At 45.3% G+C, this 12,496-nt stretch overlaps 1 protein-coding gene across 1 annotated transcript in view; it reads left to right on the top strand.

Annotated features, from left to right (window-relative positions):
- Window positions 1-12,496, top strand: part of CACNA2D3 (calcium voltage-gated channel auxiliary subunit alpha2delta 3) — an 817,122-nt gene that overhangs the window by 574,914 nt on the left and 229,712 nt on the right. Inside the window, exons 14-15 of the mRNA XM_006754680.2 lie at window positions 9,257-9,328; window positions 10,642-10,722. Coding sequence (XP_006754743.1) covers window positions 9,257-9,328; window positions 10,642-10,722 — 153 coding nt within the window. The remainder of the gene's footprint in view (window positions 1-9,256; window positions 9,329-10,641; window positions 10,723-12,496) is intronic.

The raw sequence follows: 12,496 nt of genomic DNA on the forward strand, positions 1-12,496 counted from the left end.
AGCATCTCTCTGTTTTAGAATGATTTGCTTGGTTGCCTTTCTCATCACATGACATTTGTCACAACATGACATTTGTCATGCCCCCCAACTCAGGAAGCTGAGGACAGTGTGAGTAGAACAGGGGCTCTAGAATCAGTTGGGCCAAGGCTCAAATTCTGACCGACCCTGCCAATTTCTGTGACCAGGAGCAAGGTACTTTGCCCTTTTATCTTCAAAATCTTCACCTGCAAGACCTTTGCAAGGTCTGTGTCAGGGTTAAATAAGGCTATGTAAATATAAAACATTTGAAGCAATGTTTGGTTATAGCAAGCTGTACTTGACAATAGATATGAATGGATGGAAGGAAGGAAGGAAGGAAGGTATGGAGGAAGGAAGGAAGGAAGGAAAGAAGAATGGGTGAATAAAAAGATGGAGAGATGAAAATGACCCTAGTTTGAACAGCGTGCTCTGGGACGTTATACAATCTATGTGCTACTGTAGATCATTTCTCCTTTTGTGCTGCTCTCCAAGGAGGTCATAGTGTTTAAGCTGTTTTAAAAAAAGCTCTGTGACATCAGCTGGACATCATGAGCCTTCTGTCCTATGGGTGGCAGCAGCATGCGGGCATTAGCTTCCCAGAACCTACTAAGCAAAGATACAAGGCGAAGGAGGGAACAGAGGCCGCCCACCGTGCAAGCTGCAGCAGTAGCCTTAGAGTCTGTTGGAATGCTGGTTCCAATCCTCTGTGACTCCTCGTCCTCTTTGGGCCTCATTTTTAAGCTAAATAAAAGGATGGGATTGGAGTAAATTCCTTTCAAGAGTATCTCCTGAGCGCTTCTTATGTAACTCCACGCTGAATGCTATGGGTGAAAAGAGAAAGCATCCCAGCTTCTGCCCCTGGGGTCCTCGGGCTCCACCGACTCCCAGCTTCCCTTCCAGCCGCATGTTCAGCGACTTTGCTGCATTAACAGTTTGCACAGACGTGGTCCTAGATGGTATCTTGGGCTGTAGAGTAAATATGATTATCTTTGTAGTGAGGTTGGAGAACATCTGGTTTCCATTTCCACTTCGTTAGGGAAGGTTTTATGGAGGAAGCGGCATTTCAGGGGGTCTTTAAACAAGGGGAAGGCTTTGTCTCAGCCCTGAAGCTCCACACTTGGCCGGGTTTTCAGGCATCTATTGGAGAGGTGGCTAAACCACGTTTGTGAACATATAAATGTTCGACCGCGATGGGGGTGGGGGTCAGTTATGTGTCCTAGCTCATCATGAACACTGGCCAAAGCCTAATGCCCCAAGATAATTCTCATGTTCATTATTTCGGGAAATTCTTGAAATAAGCATGTTCTACCCTAATAAACAAACACAGCCGTTTCCCAAGACAGCTTTCAGATATGCTCATCTGTCATATCCTCCTGCCAGGGCTTTACTTATACTAATATGTGTCCCTGGTCAAAGGCAGCATCCTCCTCGATGTAGATGTTTATTCATAAGCACATTCCCTGCCTAATGACTTACATCTTAGAAACTCTGGGGGGAAAGGAAACAAAGGAAGCATTTTCCCGAACAATAACAACTTTATTAGAAGACAGTGATTTGGAGATTCTCATACAGATGTTCCAACATCAGCATTATCATCCACCAAGCTGTCTTCAGGTTGTTAAAATGGGAACGAGAGAACAAACAAAGTCAGCGACTTAGTTCATGCAAGATGCAGGTGAAGTTCAAAAAGGGAAATCTGATTATGTTTGTATTTAGACAACTTAAAATATAGTGAATCTCATAAGAATTAATGATCTCCACAGAGACATAGGAGCATGGAACAGACTAAGGGATTTCAGAGGGAAGGTGGGGGTGGGAGATGAGTCGTGATTAACCACTTAAGAATTTAGGTACGTATATGCATTGCCCATGGTCACAGACAATAGTGTGGTGAAGGCCTGTCTGATGGATTAAAAATAGATTAGAAGGAACTGGATTAGAAATGAAGAGACCATATAAAAATCTGCTTCTAAAGACCTTTCTCCTAAAATGTTTAAGAAAAGAGAATTGAGGCATTTGATGAGGATGTAAGTTTAAGATTGATATAACTGTTTTGAAGCAGAAGTGATTAAATCTATTAAAAATTTCAAAACTTAAAAAGAATGCGGGCTCTCCAGATCTCAGGTGCAAGTAACAGTGATTCAGTAAGACAGGGAGATGCCTTGGCTAAAGCAAGAGGACATTTATGTACTCTCTCTGGGACCAAGTGACTACACTTCCCCAAGACAACCACATGCAAAGCAGGGAGCATGGCACTTGGAGGTTTACTTATTCTAAGTTCATGCTTATGCTCCACTGCTACTTAGGATTCAGGCATTTTGCAAAAATGTTGAAAAATGCCAGTGCAAACTGAGAATCTAAATAATGTCCGTTGTCTGTAATTTGTCTAGATTTTAAAAGAGAAACAGTTCATCTGAGCAGTGTTAGAAAAGACGACGATTCATACTGCTTGCATGGAAAGAACCAGTTCTTCAATTAAAAATAATAATGCCTGCTTTTTCTAAACCTCTTGCTATAAAGAACATCCAAAATACTGATAGTCATATGTAATATGTTGAACCAAGAATACAAAACTTTATTCTGATAGCTTTTTCATGTGAAAGTGTTACAGTTGTTCTTTTAAAGGGCTCTTTTGATCTTTATGCAAAAGGGAGGTTTTTTTTTTTTAAAAAAAAAGAACTATTATCATCATTATTATTTATTTTTGGCATTAATATTCATTGCAAGCATATGCTATTAGGTGGTTTTATTTATAAAATCCTTTCTGTAGATAAGAATTTATGGGGATTTTCTTATTAAAAACTTCAATCATACAGAAAAGAGATAAGTATAAAACACTTAATCAGAGATACACACAATTTAGAAGTCTTTTGGTTTTATTATAGGGAAAAAACCTTTTTTACTCCTCTCATTTTAAAATGGATTCTTAGGCTATGGAGTAAACTAATTTTGACATTTGCATACACGTGAGAAGCCTCTCATTTAAAACTGACCAGCAAATTTCATTATCAGCTGGGGAAATCTAAATGAGAGTAACGTTCAGAGACAGATAATGTTACCATTCGCCGAGCAGGTCATGTTAATGATCCCGAGCTCCCTTTTCACACGTAAGATGCGCAGATAGGTTTTGTTTCCGGTTTCAGTGGGTCTCACCTGTGTTCTTCTCTGGAGCTTGCCTGTTTCTGCACCAGGGCGTGTCTCCGGAGCAAAGGCACTTCTGCATTTACCCAAATGCAAAAAGTACACGTTAGGACAGGTCATTGAGTGTGGTTCTTATTACTAGTAGATCCCCCCCCAAAAAACATCTCTTTCCAGTATTGAGGATCAGGGCTGCTGTGACGAAGGCAGGGGTGGGAGGTTTGGGGGAGGAGTAGGCAGGCATTGAGAGGGATAGGTACAGAGGACTTTTTTGGTCCAGGAATAGGAGGGAAGGCCCAGGGGATTTTTGCATGTGTAGAGGGATTCTACATAGCCACGTATTCTGTTCATGCATCCCTGCTCTTCTCCCTGATGCTCCCATCAACTAATCTGTATACATGGTCATTCCCATGACTTTCTACTTAGTTGCCCTGAAATGTGAAAGCTGGAGGACAGGGGTGCCATCTGTGTCCATCCTGTCCCACTGCCCCTCCTTCGGCATGTGATGCCCAGAGAATGGCCCTGGGGGATTCCCGGGTCATTGGTAGACTTCAGCTCATGGAGAGAGGAGAGGAGAGAATGCCAAGGAGTTGGCTTCCTTCCATTCAAGCTCCATTTGAGAAAATGGAAAAAAAAGGACTCTTCCCTTTCCAGCACTCCCGTGCTGCATTCTCAGGTCCTGCTTACCTGAAGGATCAGTGCTGCTCCTTTCTAAGCGTTTCATCTGCTATTGGAAGATGTACACAGCTGTGTTTCCCCGCCTCCTAGCACTATCCTTTTCCTGTCAAGACAAAGGTTATTGGCAGAACTAAGAGTTGATACACTATCTTTTCTTCCACTGGAGAGGAACTAAGTGACATTGGCTGCCATTTAAATACATTTTTCTTGGGAAGGCCAGACTCTGAAAAGGGCTTCTCTCCCAGGACCTTGTGCCTGCAATTCCCCCCACCTGCCACTAGACAGCGCAGTGTCTTTTCCCGGAGTGCAAGTTGGCGTTCATCTCAGGTGTTGGAAGGAAGACACGGCAGAAATACAGCCAGGTGCACACGTCTATAAAATACGTGTGTATTATGTGACACACTTACATGATGTACTCTTAGAATAGTCAATACATTGATCAGTTCTAATAAGAAAAGGAAAACACAGACACATAAGAGGAGCCAAGCACAGGAGGAATGTGGTAGTTGAGGAGGGTTCCTGAGTTGGCCTTTGTTCTTGGCTCAGCGCCTGCCCCTTCCTGAGCTGCTTCCCCGTTTGTGCACAACCTTCTCTTTGAGCCCAGGCCTCAGGGCTGAGCAGACCTGGCAGGAGGCTCTGCTGAAAACCACCTGGCAGCTCTTAACTCGCTCAAATGCCTTCTCAGGGCCTGGCACCCTCCTTTCTCTGGGGCTTGGCACTCACCCTCAGGAGGCTGCAGCTGCAGGACAAACCGAGGGCTGGGCCACTGGCCCTGGCAGCTCTCTCTGAGTGGAGATGTGAGGAAGGCACCACAGTAGACGCCCTGATCTAAAGGGTCTGCTGGGCACCGGTGATGTCTGTCCTTTCCCCGCATGTTCTAGCGTCTCTGTCCTGGTGCCGCCCCAACCAGACCGGTTGGTTCTGCGACCTCTCGCTAAGGCTTTTCTCAAAACAGGTACAATTCCATTATTATTATGTTTTACACAAAATCCTAATGACAATAGTTTTGCAGACCGTCATAGAAATTCATTATTTCTCCACAGGACTGTCTATTGCCATTCAGTGTCTGGGTCCCCTGGGTGCTTACATTTCGGCCTTGTGGGAAGGACCACCTCCCCGGGTAGCTAGAGCCACCTGGGTCATGTATGGCCAATATTGGCACTTGCACAACTCAGGCCTCTTCTGTCATGAGTCACAAATCCAGTCCATGCTCATTGGGGCAAAACAAAACAAAAAATGTACTGGTTCAAATGACCCCATCATAGCAAAAAGCATGGGGGGAGCTGACCTTAGGAAGGAGAGCATCCAGGGACCGGGACGCTCTCTCTCTCTCCTGTCTTACTCTCTCTCTCTTCCCTTTTCTCCCATAACACACACACACACACACACACACACACACACACACACACACACACCACTCATCTCTCCTCCTCTCTCTGGGGTGACTTTGTGTTCTCAGTGGCTGCTCTGTGGGGAAGGGGAGTCGGGCATGGCTGACAGTCTCACATTCTTATAACTGTCCACAATGAGGAGTAGAGATTACCTATTAGTCCAGGTTGGGAAAAAAAGAAAAACACACATACCCAGGTAGCCCACCTTGAATCATTGCCTAATAATAAACCAAGCAATGTGGCCTAGAGAGGATGTGCATGTGTGTGCATACGTGTGTGTGCTTCCGTGTGTGTGTGGTGCTCTGGTTGGCTCAGCCTGGGTCTGATGCCCAGTCACGAGCAGGGTGGGAGAGCTTAGCTGCCAAGAGAAACTGTGGGTGGAAGGGGTGAAGAGGCATTCTCTAAAGGAAGGGGGTGATATTTACAAAAAAAGGGGAAAAGGGGCTAGACAGTTTTTTAAAATGTCTTCGTATATTCTTTCATTCATAAGTAATCTTAAGTATAAAACGACTGGATGAATCTGTCACTGAATCCCTGACAGGTATCAGTAAATGCCAGGCAATTTTACTGTAGCTCCCCTGCTCATGCAGTGAGAGCCCGTGTGCCCGCCTCGGCCAGCTCCTCGCCTGGCAGACCTGGGTTCCTTGAAGATAAGACCTATATCTCATTCCTAGCTGACTGCCAGCACTTGGCATGGAACTTGGCACATAGCTGATGCTCAGGGAATGTTTCTCAAGGGAATCGATTAATAATAATGTTTGGGCCGGCGGCAAAACTGACAGACCACCACTGTGGTGCCATGATCTTATCTGGGGCCACACCCAAAGTTGTCTGCAGTGTCATCCATGGGAAGCAAACCATGAGGAGTAGAGACCTGGCATCACTGCCTGTACCTCGCACATAAATCCAAATGCATATTCATATGGGCCGCATGCATGATTAACTTGGGAAGCTAGCAGGAAGCAGTCAATCTGTTGAGCAAGCTTGTGTTTTATAAACCAGGTGTTCAGTATTATTATTCATCATTTCCTTTGATACTAGAACAGTCCCCATTATGTAGCACAGGAAATGAAGGCTATGGAATAATATACACGTATTATACAACAGAGCCCCACAACCAAGCATTCTGGAGGCCTGTTCAAAGCCTGGGCAAGTATAATTGAATGGTAGTTCATTTTAGGGTTCCCACTTGGACTTGAGTTAATGGGATTTTGCTGAGATGGACCATGGTGACCCCCCTCTCCCATTCCTACACTTTGGAAAATGAATGTTGACTCTACGTCTGCGTTTTTCTTGGAAGCCACGCGTATGAATCATAAGCAGCTCTTGCCTCAGCAGCTGCTACAGGTTAAGGGGCCAGAGAAACGCAGGGACCCCCTAGCATTTGGGGACAGAGGGTGTCTGGCTGTGGTTGGCTGCATAACTTCTGCTTGGTGGTCTGGAAAAAAAACTTTTGCCACTGGCTTCTATTTCCTATGGCATGAGTACTGAATGCCTTTCGATCATAAAATATTTACAGTGCAAATTAATTTTCAAATTGATGTTCCTGCTCCGTGAAATGTTTAAGATTCACAAACGCCAGACCTGTGGAGGCTGGGGAAGAAGGAGCTGATGGGTTCAGATTAGCATGAAGAGCATGCAAGCGATATTTCCAGGGTCCAGCCAGCCATCGTGGCCACACCGATGAGCTTACAAACTGGGGAGGTCCAGGTTAAGGCTCTTGCCAACCTCGTCCCAGCCTGGGCCAGAGCTGCCCCTAGGAGAGGAGTAGGTGAGCTCATAGCATAGTGGCTAGACTGAGCTCACTGCATTTCCTCTGTTTACCTGGAGCTGGTTACAAATGAGTGGTTTCAGTACAGATAAAATATGGGGATTTCTTTCTAGGTAATGATGATGCAGTCATTACCTTTGGAATTAACCCCTGAGTGGAGTTGACGCTGTTTTGCGGCTTCATGTTGGGAAGTTAGGTTCTCATGATCTTGTGTTTGTAACAGAACAATGAGCAGTGATTTAGAATTGATTTCTACTGGTTGCAGGGGGAAGAAGCTTCATTTCTCATTATTGCCAATGGTATGTTTTTATTTCATTCATGGTATATGTTACCATTGCTTGAAATTTTTATATGGGTTGCAAAGTGGAAGGTCCCCAGGATTATGAATCAACTCAAATCAATTTTTAACAGCATTAAGAATTATTTAAGGAGTCGGGATATGGGAAGATTTCTGATTCTGAGAGATGTTTACTGTGGGTTGGTTCTGCCTTCGAAAATGGCCTTGCGTGTCCTCAGTGACAGCAGTATTATACTCTACTTTTAGCAAGAGGTTGGAACCCACTTTTCACAAACTGTTTGACCTGGTTCCTGGCAATAATAACTGTCAACATCATCTCATAGTTCATTTTATTTCATTACTAGTATTAATGGTGATAATGCTTTGTTTACTTATTCTAACAACCAAATTAGGCTGCCCCAAATAATAGACTGCATGATTACCGTGTATATTAGTAAGGATTCTCTAGAGAAACAGAAGCATAGGAGACACATATAGGGTGTCCCCAAAATGCATTTCCAATGGGTCATATCTGAAAAGAAAGAAACAACTATTGAGTATCAGAAAAACGCGTGTATACATTTTCGGGACTCTGTAGGTATATTGTTCTATATATTTTTTCTGTACGTATTTAGAGAGAGAGATTTCCTTTAAGGAACTGCCTCACACAGCTGTGGGCTGACACTTCTGAAGCCTGCAGGGCAGGTTCTCGGGCTGGGAGTCCAGGAAGGGTTTGTATTGCAGTCTTGAGTCCGAAGCCAGTCTGGAAGCAGGCTTCCTTCTTCCCTGAGGGATCTGTATTTTCTCTTGAGACTCTGAACTGATTGAAGAAAACATCCCCATATTATGGAGGGTCATCTGCTTTCTTAAAGTCTACTGATTTCAATGTTCATCACCTCTAAAAGATGGTTCACCGCCCCCTCTAGACCGGTGTTCGATCAAACAACTCGGCACTGTGGCCTAGCCACGTTGACACATAAAATGAGCCATCACACCATGAATCCCCAGTCTTTGAGGGACCATGAGACTTTTGTCTCACCTTGCTTATTATGGGGGAATGTAGGCCCATCTTGATATGAATGTAAAACGAATAAAAACATGGCCCCCTCTATTCCTATTAGGAGTTTGTCCCAATGACACAAGTGTGTTCTGTGCCACATTTCAACGGTTGTTCCTCGAGGAGAAATGTTTAGCGTCTTAGCAGTGATTTCAGGGATCAGATGATCAAGTTATGTTTTTTGTTTTTAAATATATTTTTATTGCTCTTAGGAAGGGAGAGGGAGAGAGAGAAGCATCAATGATGAGAGGGAATTATTGATTGGCTGCCGCCTGTATGCCCCGCACTGGGGATAGAGCCCACAATCCAGGCATGTGCCCTTGACCGGAATCAAACCTGGGACCTTTCATTCCACAGGGCGGCACTCTATTCACCGAGGCAAACCGGCTAGGGCTGTTTTTGTCTTTGATTTGTGTGCTTTTCAGCTGGGGCTGGCATGCAAAGACCTGTAGAAGTCCAAAAAGGTCTTCACTCAACTACGTGGGGAGAGTAAATGCTTCCAGATTCCACTTTTTCAATGGGGCCAAGTATAGAACCCCTTACCTTCATGCTTTCTGATCCTCAATTTCCAGAATACAGAGAAGCATTAACATTGCACATATTGGACATAAATGTCTACCAAGTAAAATTGTAAAATCAGTCTGTGTTAATACAATAAAGTGAATCACTAAGACTCAACGAGGCTTTATTTGAAACCAAATGGCAGTGAACTGATCAGCTGGAAAGACTGACTTTGTTTCCCCAGCCGGAGGCCCAGATCCTCATCCAAATCCTGGCTCTGCACTTCCTCTTGGGCTGAGGGCTGGAGTGGGTGCAGGTCCACTCCCAGCCGCCCCTGGCCCATGAAGAGGGTTAGCCATGGAGATGGCTCTAGCCCTGAGCCTCCAGGTCAGTCTCAGGTAACTGGCTTTTCTCTCTCCATCCAGCTTGCCGACGATCAGGGCCTTGTCCTGATGACCACAGTCGCCATGCCCGTGTTTAGTAAGCAGAATGAAACCGTGAGTACAGCTGCTTGATGCCAGGAGGGTTGGTTTCTGAGACCTCTCTGGCTCCAGCTCTGGTGGTCTTCATTTATTGATTTATTTTAAGGACAGAGGGTTTATCATTTTCCCTCACATTTAATCCTGCTGTTAGAATCATGAAATCAAGCAGAGATGGGAGGAATTCAAGCAGGCTCCATGTTACAGGGTGCAGCACTTTTACAACATTTAAGTGTTAAATGACTAGAGGAAGGAAAACCCCAGAGAGACTCCTTGATTATGGTGGATGGCTCGTCTCCAATTTGAAGTTGCCAAACTTGTATTAGCTTCCTAGGCCTGAGATAACAAAGTCCCATCAATTGGGTGGCTCAAAGCAAATAAGTTTATTCTTACAATTTAGGAGGCTAGAAGTCCAATATCAAGGTGTCGGTAGGGCCATGCTTTTTCTGAAGGCTCTAGGGAAGGATCCTTTCTTGGGCCCAGACATGCCTTGCTTTTCAGCAGCACAAGTCCAATCTCTGCCTCAGTCTTCACATGACCTTCTTCTCTCATGTCCTTTCCTCCTCTTAGAAAGACACTGGCCATTGGATATAGGGCCCATCCTAAACCCAGGATGATTTCACCTCGAGATCCTTAACTGATTATACCTGCTAAGACCCTGTTTCCAAATGTGGTCACAGTGTGAGGTTCTATGTGGATTTGGACTTACGGAAAACAATGGGCAGTAGCCATTTGTGTCTTCTTCCGGAAGGCGTTTCTGACATGGAAAGTTTAGCACATCACAGTGACCTTGGAAACTGGGACCCCAAAGGCCTCTTCCTTCACTTTAGTTATTGATTTCAACTGCCTGCTCAACAATCTTTGGGTTATTTCTTCTTTCTCTGGCTATTGAGTCTCTCTCTCCTGGGCACCAGATGGTAGTGTAAATTGAGAAAGCAGTTAACACACTATAAGTCTTTCCTGTAGAAAGCTTCCATAAGAGAAACTGATTAATGATCACAGGCCTTAGCTGCTGAAACTTTAGTGCTTCTGCACATCAATTCTTCATTTTTAGGAGAGAGAAGAGAAGGAGGTTGTCTTGGTATGAGTGTGTGTTGAGAGTTATAGCTGTTAATGTTTGGCCTGAGAAGCTACCAGGCTTATCTAGTAACATTTTGGGTGGGGGATGGGGACTAGAAGGGGGTTCCTCTTGGACGCCTGGGTTAATCCTCAATCTCTGTCATTTTGGAGATGGTACCTGACAGTGACCTATGGCATGTGGCTTCTCAGAATGTTCTAGTTCTTCTGCCAAATTAACTTACTGTTGTTATTGTTTAACGTTTTCTCAACAGAGGTCGAAGGGCATTCTTCTAGGCGTGGTTGGCACAGATGTCCCAGTGAAAGAACTGCTGAAGACCATCCCCAAATACAAGGTAACACATCACTTATTTAAGAGTCAAGGGCCAAATGTTCAAGACAGTTTCACATAGTAACTATTACAGCACAAAGTAAAGAGGCCCTTCTTTTCTCTTTCTGGAGGGCTCTGCTTTGCGGAGGAAGATCTGAGGAGGTCTATGCATGCCTACCCAGACTTGGGTGGGCCTATCGAAATCTACACAAGTCTATGCAGGTCGCCATAGGTCTAACTTCTCTGGGCATCTCCTAAGCCAGTCCTGACTCACCCAGTCTGAGGACCCTCTAAGATCTGTTACTTCTTAATAGAAACCCAGTGAGGCACAGGGAAAAATAGTCACTGACCATATTGAAAGAGTATTTCCTCTGTCTCTGAAGGCAGTGGGGCATATTCATTAATATTCCTTTCCTAATGCTAAATTGAAATACGTGCCCCAAAGAATTGTAAGGCTTTCTTTAACTTTGGACATAATTGAGGGGGTGAAATAGGTAATTTTGAAACAAAGATAGGACAGGTCTTGGTAGCCCACTGTATTGGGAGTTAGAACAACATGAGGGGCATGGAAAGGCAGGGGCCATGAAGAAGGAGCACTAGATGGAAGGGACTCTGAGAGGAAGAAAGACTGGAACCTAGCTTTGTATGTGAGGCCAGCCTGCATCAGGGAGAGGCGTCATGCTTTCCCCTTACCTGGCCATACTGCATGCCCAGTGTTCTGTTCTGAGCACTACATTTGGGGACCAAGGGGTTCTCATGAGTCCCAGTGCCACCCTCAGCCAGACCTACTCCAGTTCCCATGGGAACAAGCATCCTGACTTCCACATGAATCCCCAGTGGTCTGTGGATTGGTGTCTGCTTTGTCTGGGGCAGATAGGCCCAACACAGGAACCCACCTGAAGCTGACGAATTGCACTGCCTCCAGGGCTGGCTACAGAGGGCTACCAGTTCCTGTGGAGGTGATGTGATGCCAGTAGTCATCAGGGGTCCATAGGGATAACTTTAATTGGTATTTATGTTCTCTGGCTGTGTGAGGTATGCTGCTGTGGTGAAATAAACACGTTAACAAAATCAGAGCAATGGCCACACCAGGAGTCCCCTCCCCCCACCACCACCATTAGACTTGACATTCTTTTTTTAGAGCAGAGCTGTCCAGACTACATCCCTGCACTCATCACCATACACTCTGCCTGTCTTCATGCTGTCCACATAGCCACTGGGCAGGTCCTTTTAAATGTAAACAGACTCACTGTTTCTCTTACTTATCTCCTCTAACCTCTGCCTGGCAATCACATGTGAAGCACAAGTGGTGATGTTCTCATTTTAGTCTCTGAAACACAGGTTAGCCAGGGGAGTGACATGGCTGGGCTCACCTTTAAAAAGATGGCCCAGATCCTTGAGCCCCACACAGAAAGCTCTCACCTGGTGCCTAGTGGTGGGGGCTCCTCAGAAAAGCAAGGCAAAGGGTGGGAAGAGGCAAGGTCCTCAGCCCATCATAGCCATTCACAACTACATGTGAGTGTGGAGGGTGGGATGGGGCAGACAGGAACCTGCTCCTGATCCTAAGAGGGGTGTTCACTGAGCAGACATGGTTCTCTGACTACACACGGTTGAGACCATACCTGCCTCCTCTTCCCCAGCACCCAGCAGACTGGCTCCCCCGTCTTCATTTTGGGCCCTCTCATAGACTAACAGGGCGGGCTCTCTTTCCCCCCGTGTGGACAGCAAGCTTTTTAAGCCAGGAATGTTGACTAGTTGCTGGCTGGCAGGGCCCCCTTCCTTACTACCTCTTTCCTGCT

Source organism: Myotis davidii, unplaced genomic scaffold (assembly GCF_000327345.1).
Source record: "Myotis davidii unplaced genomic scaffold, ASM32734v1 scaffold111, whole genome shotgun sequence".
In the NCBI taxonomy this organism is placed as follows: domain Eukaryota; kingdom Metazoa; phylum Chordata; class Mammalia; order Chiroptera; family Vespertilionidae; genus Myotis; species Myotis davidii.